This window comes from Ornithorhynchus anatinus, chromosome 6 (genome assembly GCF_004115215.2).
Source record: "Ornithorhynchus anatinus isolate Pmale09 chromosome 6, mOrnAna1.pri.v4, whole genome shotgun sequence".
Classification (NCBI taxonomy): domain Eukaryota; kingdom Metazoa; phylum Chordata; class Mammalia; order Monotremata; family Ornithorhynchidae; genus Ornithorhynchus; species Ornithorhynchus anatinus.
In genome coordinates this window covers 14,543,680-14,562,133 of record NC_041733.1, presented here as the reverse complement: position 1 = coordinate 14,562,133, position 18,454 = coordinate 14,543,680, and the positions used below count along the sequence as shown (strand labels likewise).

The following is an 18,454-nucleotide window of genomic DNA, read 5'->3' as shown; positions in this document are numbered from 1 at the left end:
CCAGAGAAGTGAAGTGACTTGCCCAGAGTCACACAGGAGACAAGCTGCAGGGCTGGGATTAGAACCCAGGACCTCTGACTCCCAAGCCTATGATCTTTATACTGAGCCGTGCTGCTTCTCCTATGATGGTGATGATGATGACTGGGGGAGATGGGATGGGGAAAATGGAGGAGGGGGAGGCTGAGCTTGCTAGTGACCCTGTTGATGACCTCCACCACCTCTGCCCCCGTCTCTCCAGCCCATCACGGCCCTCGCGAAGCCTTCAGTCATCCATTCATTCAGGAGAAACCGCGCGGCTCAGTGGAAAGAGCCCGGGCTTGGGAGTCAGAGGTCATGGCTTCGAATCCCCGCTCCGCTACTTGTCAGCTGTGTGATTTTGGATCAATCACTTCACTTCTCTGGGCCTCAGTGACCTCATCTGTAAAATGGGGATTAAGTCTGTGAGCCCCAGGTGAGACAACCTGATCACCTTGAATCCCACCCCCCCAGCGCTTAGAACAGTGCCTCGCACATAGTAAGGGCTTAACAGATGCCATCATTATTATTATTATTTATTCAATCCTATTTATTGAGTGCTTACTGTGTTACTAAGTGCTTGAAATAGACAATTAGGCAACAGAGAGAAGCAATCCCAACAGCGCTTACAACAGGGCTTGGCACACAGTAAGCGTTTAACACATATCAATATTATTATTATTATTATTCCCCGCCCCCACAGCCTTCTCTTCATCCCTGGGGGAGAGAGGGAGGCGGCCTCATTCATTCAGACGTATTTATTGAACACTTACTATGTGCAGAGCACTGCACTAAGCGCTTGGAATGGACAACTGGGCAACAGATAGAGACCAACCCTGCCCAACCACCGGCTCACAGTCTAAACGGGGAGGTGGACAACAAAACAAAACAAGTAGTCTGGCGTCAATATCATCAGATAAATAGAATCATAGATCTATACACATCATTAACAAAATAAATAGAGTGATCAATAATATGTACAAATAGGCACAAGTGCTGTGGGGAGGGGAAGGGGGAAGAGCAGAGGGAGGGAGAAGGGGGACTGGGGGAGATAGACCACAAAACAAAACAGACAGGCATCGGTAACATCAAAATAGATAAGGATAATTATGGTTCTATACATGCCATTAATAAAATAGAATAGACAAATATAGACATGTATAAACATAAATGCGTTTGTAGGGGTAGAGCAGAGGGAGGTGAATGGGGAGGGGAAGAGGGGCAGAGGGAAAGGGGGCGCTCAGTCTGGGAAGGCCTCAAGAGCACCAAAATAAATAGAATCACAGATTTATACCCATCAAATAAAATAAACAGAATAGTAAATATGTACATATACGCACAAGTGCTGTGGGGAGGGGAAAGGGAAGAGCAGAGGGAGGGAGGAGGGGCAATGGGGAGGGAAGGAGGAGCAGAGAGAAAGGGAGGGCTCGCTCTGGGAAGACCTTAAGAGCATCAAAATAAATAGAATTGTAGGTCTATACACATCGTTAATAAAAATAAGTAAAATACATTTGTAGGAGTATAGGCAGGTGCTGAGGGGAGGGGAAGAGGGTGGAGCAGAGGGAAAGGGAGGGCTCAGTCTGGGAAGGCCTCAAGAGCATCAAAATAAATAGAATTGTGGGTCTATACACGTCATTAAGAAATAGAATGAAAAATTTGCACAAATCTGCACAGGTGCTGAGGGGAGGGGAAAGGGAAGAGGGAGGGGAATGGGGAGGAGGGAACGAGGGAAAGGAAGGGCTCAGTCTGGGCAGGCCTCAAGAGCATCAAAATAAGAATTGTAGGTCTATACACATCGTTAATAAAATAAATAAAATAATACATCTGTAGGAGTATAGGCAGCTGCTGAGGGGAGGGGAAGGGGGTGGGGCAGAGGGAAAGGGAGGGCTCAGTGTGGGCAGGCCTCAAGAGCATCAAAATAAATAGAATTGTAGATCTACACACGCCATTAATAAAAGAAACCGAATGATAAATTTGTACAAATGTGCACAGGTGCTGAGGGGAAAGGCGGGGGGGGGGGGGGAGGGAGGGAGAGGGGGCGATGGGGAGGGGAGGAAGGGCAGAGGGAAAGGGAGGGCTCAGTCTGGGCAGGCCTCAAGAGCATCAAAATAAACAGAATTGTAGGTCTACACACGTCATTAATAAAAGAAATAGAATGATAAATTTGTACAAATATACACAGGTGTGGAGGGGGGAGGGAGGGAGAGGGGCGATGGGGAGGGGAGGAAGGGCACAGGGAAAGGGAGGGCTCAGTCTGGGCAGGCCTCAAGAGCATCAAAATACATAGAATTGTAGGTCTACGCACGCGGTTAATAAAAGAAATAGAATGACAAATTTGTACAAATGTGCACAGGTGCTGAGGGGGGAGGGAGGGAGAGGGGGCGATGGGGAGGGGAGGAGGGGCAGAAGGAAAGGGAGGGCTCAGTCTGGGCAGGCCTCAAAAGCATCAAAATACATAGAATTGTAGGTCTAAGCACGTCATTAATAAAGGAAATAGAATGATAAATGTGTACAAATATACACAGGTGCGGAGGGAGGAAGAGGGGGCGATGGGGAGGAGGGGCAGAGGGAAAGGGAGGGCTCAGTCTGGGCAGGCCTCAAGAGCATCAAAATAAACCGACTTATAGGTCTGCACACGTCAATAATAAAAGAAACAGAAGGATAAATTTGTCCATATATACACGGGTGCGGAGAGGAAGGGAGGAAGAGGGGGCGATGGGGAGGAGGGGCAGAGGGAAAGGGAAGGCTCAATCGGGGCAGGCCTCAGGAGCATCAAAATAAACAGAATTATAGGTCTACACGCGTCACTGATAAAAGAAATCGAATGATAAATTTGTACAAAGGTGCACAGGCGCTGAGGGGGGGAGGGAGGGAGTCGGGGGGGGGGGGGGGGGAGGGTCCGTGTGGGAGAGTGGCCTCCTCTGCGTCCACACTCACCTTAGGGCCTTGGGCCGGTCCGCCGCCCGACTCACAACGGCGGGAGGAGAGGGGAGCGGGCGGGGCTGAGGAGAACGCTGACAGAAGCGCTGAGGTGAGGAGAAAGGAGGGGAGGGAGGGAACGAGCGAGCGGCCGGTCCTCGCCGCCTCAACCGCCTCCTCCGCGTCGCCGCCGCCGCCGTCGTCGTCGCCCTCGGCCGCCTCAGCCGCTTCTAGCGCAGTTGAGGGCGGTGCGGGGGGGGAGGGGACGGCGGGGCCCCCGCACTTCCGCCCACCCCCCCGAGGCCCTCTGGGAAATGTAGTTTCCTCCGGGGCGGCCGAGGCCTGCTGGGAAATGTAGTCCCCCAAGGGGGTGGCCGCCCCTTCATCCTTAATAATAATAATGTTGGTATTTGTTCAGCGCTTACTAGGTGCCGAGCACGGTTCTAAGAGCTGGGGGAGATACGGGGTCATCAGGTTGTCCCACGTGAGGCTCACAGTTCGTCCCCATTTGACAGAGGAGGTCACTGAGGCCCAGAGAAGTGAATAATAATAATGTTGGTATTTGTTAAGCGCTGACTAGGTGCCGAGCACTGTTCTAAGCGCTGGGGTAGACACAGGGGAATCAGGTCGTCCCACGTGGGGCTCACAGTCTTCATCCCCATTTGACAGATGAGGGAACTGAGGCCCAGAGAAGTGAAGTGACTTGCCCACAGTCACACAGCCGACAAGTGGCGGAGCTGGGATTCGAACTCATGAGCCCTGACTCCAAAGCCCGTGCTCTTTCCACTGAGCCACGCTGCTTCTCCTGGCCCACAGTCACCCAGCTGCCAAGGGGCAGAGCCGGCAGTTGAACCCATGACCCCTGACTCTGAAGCCCAGGCTCTTTCCACTGAGCCACGCTGCTTCCCCGCATGTTGGTATTTGTTGAGCGCTTACCAGGTGCAGAGCACTGTTCTCAGCGCTGGGGGAGATCCAGGGGAATCAGGAGGTCCCCCGGGAGGCGCACAGTCTTCATCCCCATTTTACAGATGAGGGAACTGAGGCACAGAGAACAATAATAGTAATAATAATAATAACAATAAGATTGTCCCACGTGAGGCTCACAGCCAATCCCCATTTTACAGATGAGGTAACTGAGGCACAGAGAAGTTAAGTTACTTGCCCACAGTCACACAGCTGACAAGTAGCAGAGGCGGAATTGGAACCCATGCCCTCTGACTCCCAAGCCCGTGTCTATATCTATGATTCTATTTATCTTGATGGTTTTGATGCCTGACTACTTGTTTTGTTGTCTGTCTCCTCCTTCTAGACTGTGAGCCCGTTATTGGGAAGGGATTGTCTCTGTTGCCGAATTGGACTTTCCAAGCGCTTAGTCCAGTGCTCTGCACACAGTAAGCGCTCAATAAATACAATTGAATGAATGAACGATTGAATGAATGAACTGGAGACAGGGATTGGCGCTTAGTTACTTGGAAATGCACCAGAATATTAAGGAAACTCAGTTTCTTCCTAGACACACATTCCAAGAGCTCAGTCCAGTGCTCTGAACATCGTAAGTGCTCAATAAATGCGATTGAATGAATGATTGAATGAATGAATGAATGAATGAATGAATGAATGAATGAATGAATGAATAAATGATCTGGAGACAGGGATTGGAGCTTAGTTACTTGGAAACATTTGTCTAATTAAAAATAAAGTGCACCAGAATATTAAGGAAACATTCCAAGCGCTCAGTCCAGTGCTCTGCACGTATTAAGTGCTCAATAAATACGACTGAATGAATGAATGATTGAATGAATGATCTGGAGACAGGGATTGGAGCTTAGTTACTTGGAATCATTTGTCCAATTAAAAATAAAGTGCACCAGCACATTAACGAAACATTCCAAGCACTCAGTCCAGTGCTCTGCATGTAGTAAGTGCTCAATAAATACGATTGAATGAATGAATGATTGAATGAATGATCTAATAATAATAATTATGTTGGTATTTGTTAAGCGCTTACTATGTGCAGAGCACTGTTCTAAGCACTGGGGTAGACACAGGGTAATCAGGTTGTCCCACGTGAGGCTCACGGTTAATCCCCATTTTACAGATGAGGTAACTGAGGCACAGAGAAGTGAAGTGACTTGCCCACAGTCACACAGCTGACAAGTGGCAGAGCCGGGAGTCGAACCCATGACCTCTGACTCCGAAGCCCAGGCTCTTTCCACTGAGCCACGCTGATCTTGAGACAGGGATTGGCGCTTAGTTCTTTGGAATCATTTGTCCAATTAAAAATAAAGTGCACATTAAGGAAACATTCCAAGCGCTCAGTCCAGTCCTCTGCACATAGTAAGTGCTCAATAAATACGATTGAATGAATGAATGAATGATTGAATGAATGATCTGGAGACAGGGATTGGCGCTTAGTTACTTGGAAACATTTGTTCAATTAAAAATAAAGTGCACCAGCACATTAAGGAAACATTCCAAGCGCTCAGTCCAGTGCTCTGCACGTAGTAAGCGCTCAATAAATACGATTGAATGAATGAATCTCTGACGCACTGACGTCACCACCGAGGCTGGACTCCAACTCCCAGAATCCTCTTCGGCAGGGCCGGCTGTCCAAGGCGGGAGAGTGACGTCATCACCCCGCGCCGAGGCGCCCCGAGTGGGGGACGTCGGCGTCGGGGCCGGCGCGATGACGTCATAGTCCGGGTCCTCCTTTAGAGGGAGGAGGCGGGGGGCGCCATGGCGGAGGAGCGGGAGAGGAAGGCCGTGCTGGAGATGGTGAGCATCCGAGTCCATCCTCGCCGAGGAGGAGGTGGAGGCTCATCCGGGGGGGGCGGGGGTGATAGAGATGCTTCCGATAGTAATCTTGATGGTGTCTGGAAGGCGCTTACTCTGTGACAAGCCCTGTTCTAAGCGTTGCGAGAGGGACAAGGTTAATAGGTTTGCCCCGCAGGGGCCTCCCATGGTTTATCCCCTTTTTCTTTTTGCAGATGAGGGAATGAGGCACAGAGAAGTGACTTGCCCAAGGTCACACTTTCATTCAGTCGTATTTATTGAGCGCTTACTTTGTGCAAAGCACTGGACTAAGCGCTTGGAATGGACAGTTGGGCCACAGATAGAAATAATCCCTGCCCAGTGACGGGCTCACACTCTAAACGGGGGAGACAGCAAAACAAAACAGAAACAAGACGTCATCATCAAGATAATACTATTGAATGAATGAATAAATAAATAGATAATTGATATTCATAGATAAATAGACGGGGGAGACAGCAAAACAAAATAGAAACAAGACATCATCATCAAGATAATACTATTGAATGAATAAATAGGTAATTAATATTAATAGATAAATAGATGGGGGAGACAGCAAAACAAAATAGAAACAAATCATCATCAAAATAATACTATTGAATGAGTGAATAAATAGATAATAATAGATAATTAATAGGCAAATAGAATCAAGGGGATGTGCACCTCATTAAGAAATTAAATAGGGTAATAAATAATATATACAGATGGGCACAGTGCTGAGGGGAGGATCAGAGGGAAGGAGGAGCTCAGTCTGGGAAGGCCTTCTGGAGGAGGTGAGCTGTATTGAGCGCTTACTGTGTGCAGAGCACTGGACTAAACGCTTGGAAAGTACAATTCAGCTATAGTAGAGACAATCCCTACCCAGAAACGGGCTCACAGTCTAGAAGGGCGGGAGACAGACAACAAAACAAGTAGACAGGCATCAATAGCATCCAACTAGATCAGTTGAATTACAGATCTATACAAATCATTAATAAAAGAATACTAGATATGTACAAATATACACAAGTGCGTGGGGCAGGGAAGGGGGGAGTCATTCAATCGTATTTATTGAGTGCTGACTATGTGCAGAACACTGTACTAAGCGCTTAGAATGTACAATTCGACAGCAGAGACGATCCCCGCCCAGCAACGGGCTCACAGTCTAAACGGGGGAGACAGACAACAACACAACACAAGTAGGCATCAAAACCATCAAGATAAATGGAATCATAAAGATATACACATCATTAATAAAATAGAGTAATAAATAATATGTACAAATATGCACAAGTGCTGTGGGGAGGGGAAAGAAGTAGAGCAGAGGGAGGGAGTAGGGGGTAATGAGAAGGGGAGGAGGAGCAGAGGGAAAGGGAGGGCTCAGTCTAGGAAGGCCTCCTGGAGGAGGTGAGCTCTCAGTAGGGCTTTGAAGGGGAGAAGCACAGTTGGCAAGTGGCGGAGCCGGGATTGGAACCCACAACCTTTGACTCCCTTGCCTGTGCTTTCCACTAAGCCACGCTGCTGCTTCTGCTTCTCTCATTCATTGTCGTATTTATTAAGCGCTTACTGTGTACAGAGCGCTACACTAAGCGCTTGGGAAAGTACACTGCAACAATAAGCAGTGACGTTCCCTGCCGAGCTTACAGTCTATTGGCAGGGAGAGAGACATCAATACAAATAAATAAAATGACAAGTAGTTGACATAGGTGGTGAGGGGCTGGGGCAGGGGGGAAGAGCAAAGGGAGCAAGTCAGGGTGACGCAGAAGGGATTGGGAGATGAGGAAAACTGGGACGTAGTCTGGAAGGCCTCTTAGAGGAGATGGCCCTTTAATAAGACTTAGAAGAGGGGGAAGAGTAATTGTCTTTCAGATTTGAGGAGACGGGGAGTTCCAGGCCACAGGTAGGACTTGGGCTAGGGGTCGGCGGCGACGGCGGCGAGACAGGTGAGATGGAGGCACAGTGAGAAGGTTAGCACCAGAGGAGCAAAGTGTGCGGGCTGGGCCGTAGCAGGATGATGGTGTTAAGCGCTTAAGCTCTTTCTATGTTGTCAATCACTGTTCTAGTCACAAAGGTAGATTGAAGGTAATCAGGTTGGACACAGTCCCTGTCCCTCTGGCCTGGAGCGCCCTGCCTGCTCAATCTGACAGAAAATGACTCCCCCCTGCCCTCAGAGCCTTAATGAAGGCACCTCTCCTCCAGGAGGCCTTCCCTAAGCTCCCCCTCCACCCCCCACACAAACCTTCCTCTTCTCCACGTACTTCTTCGTCACCCTGACTCGCTCCCTTTGTTCTTCCCCGTACCCAGCCCAACAGCACTGGTGTATATATCTGTAACTTATTTACTTATATTAATGTCTGTGTCTCCCCTCCGCCCACCATGACCCCGAGACTGTGGGCTAGTTGTGGGCAGGGAACCCGTCTGTTTATTGTTGTATTGTACTCTCCAAGTGCTTAGTATAGTTCTCTGCTCACAGCAAGCGCTCAGTAAATATCATGGAACGCATGAATACGAGGCTCACAGTCTTAATCCCCATTTTACAGATGAGGGAACTGAGGCACAGAGAAGTGATTTGCCCAACATCCAACAGCAGACAAGTGGCGGAGCCGGGATTAGAGTCCAGGACCAAGCAGTTGGGAAACTCCAATACAACAGCATTCTTACAATGCATTCATTCAATAGTATTTATTGAGTGCTTACGTTTATAGTATTGTATATACTTTGTATATTGTATATTGTATAAATATATAGTGTATATATATATACTATATATATAGTATTATAGTATAGTATTTATTGAGCACTGTACTAAGCGCTTGGAATGTACAAATCAGCAACAGAGACAGTCCCTGCTCATTGATGGGTTTACAGTCTAATTGGGAGAGACAGACAAAAACAATAGCAATAAATAGAATCAAGACAATCTAGCGGAGTTACTCCTGGGACGGCAGTGGGGCCCCATCAGGAATGCCGGTGATGGGGAATTTGCCTGGTCCTGTGGTCTCACAGGGACCATGGGTCCCTGGGGTGCTGACCCTCCTCAATAAGGATGATCTGCACAGGAAAGGTGGGGCAAGTGATCCCTGGTCGGGTAGAGTACGAGGAAGATGTTCCCGGGCACAGGGTCTTCAAATTGTGCCTCTGTGTTAGAACAAGAGAAATGATAATTGCGGTACTTAAGCGTTTACTGGACCAACCACTATACTAGGCACTGGGGTAGATACAAGATAATCTGGGCCCACGTGGTCGCACGGTCTGAGGGGGAGAGAGAACAGGTATTGATTCCTAATCTTGCAGATGGGGGAACTGAGGCACAGGGAAATTGAGGAACTCACCCAAGATCACGCCGCAGTAAGTGGCAGAGTTGGGATTAGAATCCAGGTCCTCTGACTCCCAGGCCTTTGCTCTTTCCGCTAGGCCACATGGTGCCACCCCCTGTTCGGAGTGAGAGAGGCAGGGTTTTCAGGAAATAAGTAATTCAGAATAATTCTGTTCTTGGAATGAAAATCACGGTATGTTTGACATGGTAAAATACATGGGAAGAATTGCGTATTGTTTTTGGTATTTGGTAAGCGTGTATGAGTAGCATGGCCTAGTGGAATGAGCATGGGCCTGGGAGTCAGAGGACCTGGGTTCTAATCCCAGCTCTGCCACTTAACTGCTGTGTGACCTTGGATAAGCCACTTAAATTCTCCGTGCCTCAGTTCCCTCATCTGCAAGATGGGGATTCAATACCTGTTCTCCCTCCTACTTACTCTGTAAACCCAATGTGGGCCCTGATTATCTGGTATCTATCCCAGCATTTAGAACAGTGCTTGGCTTAAGGTAAGCTCTTAACTACCACAGTTATTAATTATTCTATGTGAAATGAGGAGTAATTACTTATTTTCCCTCCCCTTCCACTGTGAGCCCCATTTGGGACAAGGCCCTGATTGTGGCCGACCTAATCCTATTTTATCTTCCCCAGGGATTAGTACAGGGTTGTCACATAGTAAGCTCTTAACAAATACCAATTATGATTATCGTACTTTGTGCAAAGCACTCCAGCACTCAATACTATAATGCCCTGGGTGTTGGAATACATAAAAGTATTGCTTGGTAAGTGATCGTGAATAGCCCATTCCAGCCAAAGCAGATTATTTGTTTTCTCAGACTGTTTATATGGTGATATTTGCAGGACTTCTGTTTTAAAGATGTCTCTTATCAGTCAGGGGTAATGGCTGGAAAAGTGTGTACACTAAGCAAAGAATGGATTTATACTGTAAAGGAATTTAGGGGCCACTTACAAAGTTGAAGATAAAACGTGAGTAGTCCATATGCGTCCTCCACGATTGGGATTTCAAGTAATGTAAATTGAGTTTTCCGCATTTGATTTGTTAGTTATTCAGCTGTGCATTTAAATCACCTACCTTTGGGCAAGTCACTTAACCGTGCTTCACTTGCCTCATCTGTAAAATGGGGATTAAGTCACTGAGCCCCACGTGGGACAACCTGATCACCTTGTATCTACCCCAGTGCTTAGAACGGTGCTTGGCACGGAGCAAGCGCTCAAATACCATCTTCATCATCATCATTATTATTAAGCGTGGCAGGAATAATAATTGTAATCGACATGAAATGGCCTTTCATTATGGAAACAGAATCAGTTGTTGGTTCCGCAGTTAGTGACAGTCATGAGTTTTGATTAACCGTTATTCGGTGGATCACTAGATGGCAGCAGATTCCGTAGAGCCTCCATATTTATATTTGAGTTTTTAGAGTAGTCTACCCAAGTTGAGCCGTCCGCTTCAAAAGATGCGTTTTCGAGGGATGGAGAGAAAGTCACAAACTTAAGTCACAAACTTAAAAATTAAAAAACCGTACAAAAGAAAAAATTCATATTAGGTTGCACAATGAGGAGCAATTCATCTTTTTTGGGGGGGGGGAGCTGAGGTCATTTATCGAGCGCTCACTGTGTCCAGAGCACTGTAATAAGCATTAGGAAGAGGGCAATGCAACGATAAACAGACATCCCCTGCCCACTACACGGTTATAGTCAAGTTAAATAAGTCCAGAAATACTACCGAGCCAAGAATTCAGTCTCCAGATTCCTTATGACAACTACATCACGTCCCCCAAGACCAGCAAAGCACTAAAAGGATCTTTTAATTGCCGGATAAGAGTTTACACTGTGAGCTCATTGTGGGCAGGAAATGCATCTGTCAACTCCACGATACTGTGCTCTCCCAAGCATTTAGTTCAGTGTCCTGCACAAAGTAAGCACTCAGTACCATTGTTTGAATGAGAGATTAACTTCAGTTTTAGAGATAGAAGACAAGTCAAGCATGTTAGGCCCTGAAGTAGCTCTGAAAGTATATTCAGAGACTCTTTCGTTTCTTCCAGTGTCCATTTCTATGGAAAACATTTCCGTTTGTCTTTCGTAGTTTCGTAGGGCTATTTGTGAGGAGCTTAGCTCGGTTTGTCGTTTTCACCTCTAAACGAAGAGGATGATGCCTCAAGAGGCTCTTATGTATCAGTAAGTCCTAAACGTTAACTCCTCAGCTAAATGAAGCCGTACACTGTTGTCAGTTCTCCCTTTGAATCGGTGGATTCATTTCCCAGACTCATCTAGGCGAATCAATTCATCATAGCTTACGGCGTAGCACGCTGCTTCCTTGCCTTTCCTTAAGTCACCTTCATCTGTCCGATTCTGGAGCGTATTGCCGTTGCCCCATCCAGGCGGTAAGCCGTAAAGCTCCTATTAATAGAACGGGTGTGCCTTTAAAACTGAAATTTCAAACCATCGTCGAGTACTTAAAATGCTGTAATAAGTGTTAGATTTATATATGAGCATCTAAGCCTAGATGAAGAACCTCTCCCTAAAGATAGTGAGGTGTAGCCGTGCACCGAGCCGAGGAAGATATCGGGGATGGTCACCAGCATGCAAAAGTGTGAATCGATCCCACCCAGATCTTTGTACGGATTCAGTTTCCCGAGGTGCATTTGCTGCATCGAGAGTTTTCAGGCCTTTTCAGATTCTCAAGGTTTGAACCAATTTTCTCCACCCCTCCATTCAGCCCGCACTTGACAGCTAACACACACAGAAATAACAGAGCAGTCCTTCCGACGGAGCGAGGGATGACAGCGGAGCAGGTGTTCTTTGAAAACCTCTTTTATCTGCTCCTGTGCCTTTCTTGGGCTCTGAGTCCCTATGATCGAACAGGTGGGGCCTGTATCCTCCCAAGTGCTCCGCAGCCCCCCCCCAGGGCTTCCAAACCCCCGTTGAAAACCTCTGTGCTACACGATCTGCGCTCGGCTTTTTAGAGGAAGGGAAGCTTGGGAATATCTAGGTGATTCTCGAAAAGGTTTTCGTGAGGCTTTCGAGACCGTTAATCCTCCTCCTTTGAAGTTGGCCGTGTCAAACCGAGTTGCTGGCTTGCATCATAGAGGAGAGTTGATACCAAAGGCAGGAGGAACAAATAAGTTTGTTAAACTCTTGGTCTATTCCCGAGGAGTAGTAGAATGGCTACATTCCCTGTTCACAAAGATATGTCTAGATATATCTATAGATATATCGCTCTTACTATATATAGGTGTGTATGGCTAGTACCGTGCTTAACCTTGCTCATAAGGCTGAGAAAGGAAGTGACCGGCAATGTCCGGCACACCAGACTCTGCTAAACTTAGTCTGGGCAGAGGTCAGTAGCTTGGATGGGCTGAAGACGGGGAGATTAATTTGGTGTTCTGTTGGTTTTGGAGGGGTCCCAAGACCAAACCGGACCTATGCTCGGTTTTAGCCCTTAGTGCCCCTGCCAGGTACCGGGAAAGGACGTATCCGGAGGACTGACTTCTGATCCAGCCATTGTGTCGGTGTCATTCTGACCCCGAAGATTTCACCTTTGGGAACCCCACCCCTCCCTCCTGCGTTTCCTATTGAAAAGGGAAGCTCTGAGCAAGCAGCCCCGTTTGGGAGCCGCTGAGAAGCACCACGGGCCTGGGAGTCAGAAGGTCTTGGGTTCTAATCCCACCTCCGCTACTTGTCTGTTGTGTGACCTTAAGCGAGTCTGTGCCTCAGTTACCTCATCTTTAAAATGGGGATTGAGACTGGGAACCCCCAAGTGGGACGGTGGCTGTGTCTAACCCAGATTGCTTGTATCCACCCCAGTCTTAGAACAGTGCCTGACACATAGTAAGTGCTTAACAAGTATTATTATCATTATTTCTCGGCAAAAACCTGGCGGGATTCAGAAAACGCAGTGGTCCCACCTTGCTCGGTTTTTTGCTGTTATTAAGTTACTCTAGAAAATGGAAATACTTCAGAAAATAGATCAGTAGCCTGGCAGGCTATTGTTTCCCCTGCCTCAGGAACTTTTGTTAAATGATGTCGAGGTGAACCTGAATAATAACGTTCCTAAACTAACTTTTGCTCTTCTACTGAAGCAGCGTGGCTTAGTGCAAAGAGCCCGGCCTTGGGAGTCAGAGTTCGTGGGTTCTAGTCCCGGCTCTGCCACTTGTCTGCTGTGTGGCCTTGGGCAAGTCACTTCTCTGTGCCTCAGCTGCCCCATCTGGAAAATGGGGATTAAGTCTGGGAGCCCCACGTGGGTCAATCTGACTATCTTGTATCTACCCCAGCACTTAGAACAGTGCTTGGCACATAGTAAGCGCTTAATAAATACCAACATTATGATTATTATTACTACTGACTACCTTTTTGCCTTCTTGCCACCATGAAATCCAAGTTGGAAAAAAATACCTATTATTTGACTTCACCTGAGCTCGGCGTGTATCGCGGAACCAAACTGGCCAGTCACTGAATCCGTCTTGTGGAAGTCACCCCAGCTCAGCAGCCTCACCAGTTAAATGCCTTTCAGGGTAACATCCCGGAGGGTTAATGGTTTCTGGCTCTGGCTGTGATGTAGCTAGTGACCCAGGTGGAATTCTACCTCATCTCTGGTAGGTCCAGGCAGCCGGAACAGATGGAAACTGTGTCACGTTTGTGTTGCACGATGAAGACCACACGCTGGGAAACTCTCTCCGTTACATGGTCATGAAGAAGTGAGTATTAACGGTCCCTTTCCCGTGGGGCCGGAGGTCTCTTCGCAGAGCCGCCGGACTCATAAGTAGATACCGGTGGCCCAGGGCGGAGCAGACGAGAGTGCGGTTTTGCTGGAAGGCGGCTCTGAGCCCGAGTGTGCTGTCTCATTGCTCTGTGTTTGTTTCTTCGTTTTTAGCCCGGAAGTGGAATTCTGTGGTTACAGTATCACCCACCCGTCAGAAAGCAAAATCAATTTCCGTATCCAGACCAGAGGTGGGTATTCGGAAAAGGGTGTTCTGACTAAATTTGGGTACTGGCAGTTACATTTGGTATTTTTTTCGGCGCGTCATTGCCTGGGAGCTTGATCCCAATCGGAGAGGAGGTTCTGAATGGCCAGCTTGAGCTGCACCTTTTGTCTTTCCTTTTGTTCTCATCGGTGGTCCATCTATCATTTGGACTTTGGCTTTTCAAGTAACTTCTCTCAGTATCTCCACCTTTCTGAGAAGTTAGTCGATTACCCTGCTGAATTCAGAAGAATACAGAAATGCAAATCCCCAAAGGGGTGTAAGAAACACGCGCTTTTTAATTGACCTTTCTCTCAGAATTATTCCTCCATCTCCTGGCTTTCCCTCTACAAGATTTCCATTCCTTTATCCAGCATGCCTTCTCAAGGCACCGTTCCGCCTCCATTCCCAGTCTTCTGGGAGTAGGTATGGAATGGACCCGTTGCACCTTGGAGTTCAAATGATCTCTGGATTGGAACAGGAATCTATGTGTTTTTGAATCTCCTCCCCCCTCGCCCTTCCACATAGACAGTATCCCAAATAGCACCCAAATATATCCAGAATAAGGGGGATAGTATTCTCCTGGACCTGTTCTAATTGCTCTGAGCTTTGCTGATGGTCCAGCATGGAGAAGCAGCATTGCTGAGTGGAAAGAGCCCAGGCTTGGGAGTCAGAGGTCATGGGTTCTAATTCCGATTCCACCACTTGTCAGCTGTGTGACTTTGGGCAAGACACTTCTCTGTTCCTCAGTTACCGCATCTGGAAAATGGGGATTAAGACTGTGAGCCCCCTGCGGGACATTCTGCTTACCTTGTATCTTCCCCAGTGTTTAGAACAGTGCTTGACACATAGTAAGCGCTTAACAAATACCATCATTATTATCATTATTGTAAAGAGCACCGTTCTAGAAATCAGGAGACCTGGGTTGTACTCTTTCAAATGCGTAGTACAGTACTCTGCACACAGTAAATACTCAGTAAATCCAATCGATTGACAGGTTCTGGTCCCTGTTCTGCCTGTAGCTGACGTGGGTGAAGACGGAACATGCGCTTGGCAGTGTGGCGCGCACCCTTGCCCGCGTACTTGATCGTTGCATTCTGCCCGGCAAAGACATGACTGACAGGGCAGAGAGCAGAAGCAGTGTCACACAGATCACTGGAGGCCGAAACTTTCTTTCACTACCCCGAGGTCTCATTCCTTTTTCCTCCTACTTAAACACCGTGAGTCTTATGCGAACCGGGGACCGTTTCTGACGTAATTAACTTGTTTCTACCCCAGCGCTCAATACAGCGATCGACGTATCGTGGGCACTTAACAAAATCCCCGGTTATTATTATTACTGTTCCTGAAGGGAAACTCCGTCATTAACACCGATAAAGTGGTAGCTCTAAATTCACTGTAGACTTGTCTTAGAAAGGTTGATAGTACTATGTTTACTTGTTTGCTTTAGGAAACTGTTGTTGCTCATATAATAGGATTGTTTACCATCACCATTTGCTCTCCCCCTTTAAATGTTGGCGCTCCCTGTTCTGAATCCATCAGCCATTCCAGGGCTACGGGACAAGTTGCACTTTCCAAAAAAGTGAATATCCTCTGGAGAGATGAGGTGCTGGAGTCTGGTTGCCTTCCCTGCCCTTTTAAGTGCTGGCAAGCGGTCGTCCACCTTCTCGGTAGAGTGCTAGGAGGAAGTACGTCAACGTATGCGAGGATCGTTTCTGCTAAGTTGGCTTATCCCATTCGGCTAAGTGCTTAAATGTGAGGCCAGAGGGTTTTCTTCTAGGTGAAGGAGAAGGAAATTCGGATCGGAAAGTTCAGGGAATGACTGAGTAGCGTACGAGGATGTCCATCACTTCCTTCCCTTCTAAAGCCTGCTGTCGCCTCATCTGCGGAGTTTCAGGGGCCGAAGCCAAAGGAGAGGGGTTTCGATGTTTCACTGGGTCGGGCCCGCCCCTGGCAGATACGCCCAGGCTAGCCGTAGAAAGCGCGGGTCTGTCCGTAGCCAGAGCTTTTAAGGTAGAAGCGTGCCCTGCAGAGGCAGAGTCGTGCATTATGTGCCTTCAAAGAGCTTGAAGGCCAAATGTTACCAATTAAAGGGAGTGAGCGATGATAAGTGGCACGTGGGCAAAATTGCTAATGGATTTGCCCGGCGTGTTTTGTCAAGTTTTCCGGCCCTGTTTTACCAGGCGTGATTAGCACGAGGCCAGATATACCGGACCTCATCCACCACTCCTCCCGCAGAAACAGATGCCAGTTTGCTCGGTGTCGGGGAGGGCCGTAAGCAGAGCATCTATGCGAAGGGCGTCTTATTGCTGCCCAGAGAATGTACTGAACCTCTTGTTTGCTCAGTGGGGAGCACATAATAAGAATAATGGCATTAAGGGCTTACTATGTCCTAAGCGCTGGAGCAGATGTGAGTTAATCAGGTCAAACACAGTCCCCGTCCCAGATGGGGCTCACAGTAGTAGTGGGGAGAGCAGGTATCGGAATCCCCATTTTACATAGGAGGAAACTGAGGCCCGAAGAAGTGAACTGACTTGCCCAAGGTCCCACAAGCAGACTAGTGGCAGAGCTGGGATTAGTACCCGGGTCATCGGACTTCTAGGCTGTGCTTTTTCCTCTAGGCCTTGCTGCTTCTCGCAATTGCACATGCTTGTATAACATCCAGGCTTTCCTTTCTGCACTCACCTGTGCCCAGGTAGCCTAGCGAAATTTATTTTACCGTCTTTTTAGTACGGGCTTGTAGTCTTAATAAGTGACTGGGTTCTTCCTCCCCGCTTTCCCTTTCAGCCGATCCACTCCTTTATTAATCAGTCTTTCTTTCCAGTGAAAATTCCTTCTCTGTCAAATTTTTTCTTCCGGAGACCTCCCTTTTTAGCGTATGACCCAAGCACTCTCTATTCACAGATGAATATCAATTCTCGGGGAGTTGCAGTGGTTCCTTTTAGTAGTATTGACATCATTGATTGATACTGATTCGATTAAAATTTTGCCACTTAAGCACATCACCGAGGTAGTTCTAATGAAATTCAACAATGCCAATAAACAGCATTCCACCCTCTGCGACTTCGAAATGTGTTTCTACTGAAAGTCCAAGGCTGTCTAATTTCTGCTAATCAAAAGGAAGCATATATTCCACTCGGGCTCAGGGGAATATCAGAAGAGGGTCAACCTTAATAGATCACTGTTTCAGTCACTGTCTTGAATCAGCTGATTCTTTGGAAAGAGGTGGAAAAAAGCCCACCCTCTTCAGTCTATTTCTTATCTCTTTAAACATCCTCTGTGTCCAATTTCCTTAGTATATTAGGGGGAAATATTTGCCAGTAGAGAAAGGAGGGCGGGCATGAAATAGTCAAGAATTTGGTGCAAATTATTACTTTTTCCTGTCCCTAGTTCTGAAATACCTTTTGTCCTATTCATGCTAGCTAAACCCTAAATCTTATTTACTATTCGTAAATGACACGACTGGTTTTTGAAGACCCAGCGTCAGTATTTGACTTAGATCACGAGCCTCCAGGTCGAATGGGTTTGTTCTTCGGCCTGTGGCCCGAGTTTGCTCTTTCTGAAAAGGATTCCTTGGTATGTCCAGGTTTATTGCAGTGTTGCTTATTTATATTAAGGTCTGTCTCCCCCTCTAGACTGTAGGCTCGTTGTGGGCAGGGAGCGGGTCTGCTCACTCTGCTGTCTTGTCCTCTCCCAGTCGCTTAGCACCGTGCTCTACGCAGAGTAGCTGTTCAGTACATACCATCGATTGGTGCAACAACAGTCCGTTGTTTTTGGTTTTCCCAGGGGGGCTTCCGGCAGTTGAGCCATTCCGACAAGGTCTGAACGAACTCACGGATGTCTGCCAGCACGTGCTCAACAAGTTTGAGGTAACGCCCCTGCCCCAGTCTAGAAAGTGCCCCTCATCTTACCTCCCCCCCCCCCCATTGATACGCTTGAAAGCGTTTCAAAATCATGGGCACAGCTTTTCTAAGTGATTGTTTCCGTTTGCTTTCCAGCTGTTTATATTTAACTCTTCCTCTCGTCCACAGGCAAGCGTAAAAGAATATAAGAATCAGATGGAAGTAGAAATGGATTAGCCACCTCGGTTGCACCGGCAGAGGCGTTCGTGTACATAAATATTTGTGCTTGATGCTAGTACCTTAGTTCTATTTTTTTACATTCTATAATAAAGCCTATCCCACCCAGTGAATTTTCAGTGTCGATTTGGAAAAGCGTGGGGTATGGATGACTGGTGTGAAATCCCTCTTCCCAAGGTGGGTATTTAAATAGCGTTCCAGGACTTTGTTTTTGAAGAGCTTCAAAGCCTATTGCACAAATAAATCCAGTGAAATAAATATGATTGATGCAGGGAGTAGAGTGATGTGTAGCCACTGTGGAACGTGGAATATAAGAACATAAGAACTGGCATAACTCATCCAGATCGGTCCAGGAT

General features: G+C 47.4%; 2 protein-coding genes across 3 annotated transcripts in view; one reads left to right on the top strand and one right to left on the bottom strand.

Annotated features, from left to right (window-relative positions):
* The window catches only part of VAMP7 (vesicle associated membrane protein 7), a 32,098-nt gene extending 28,963 nt beyond the window's left edge, over window positions 1-3,135 (bottom strand). The window contains exon 1 of the mRNA XM_029067605.2: window positions 2,953-3,135. The gene's annotated coding sequence lies outside the window, so the exon portion shown is untranslated. The remainder of the gene's footprint in view (window positions 1-2,952) is intronic.
* Window positions 3,136-5,621: 2,486 nt separating this feature from the next.
* Window positions 5,622-18,211, top strand: LOC100084369 (DNA-directed RNA polymerases I and III subunit RPAC2-like). Of its 2 annotated transcripts, none has more exons than XM_001514814.4 (5): window positions 5,622-5,709; window positions 13,658-13,755; window positions 13,932-14,008; window positions 17,806-17,888; window positions 18,051-18,211. In XM_001514814.4, exons 1-5 carry the CDS (start codon window positions 5,671-5,673, stop codon window positions 18,096-18,098), a joined length of 345 nt encoding a protein of 114 aa, XP_001514864.2. In that variant the 5' UTR covers window positions 5,622-5,670; the 3' UTR covers window positions 18,099-18,211. The 2 variants fall into 2 exon arrangements, with proteins under 2 accessions (XP_001514864.2, XP_028923910.1); XM_029068077.2 differs by lacking the exon at window positions 5,622-5,709 and adding an exon at window positions 13,423-13,572.
* Window positions 18,212-18,454: the final 243 nt, after the last annotated feature.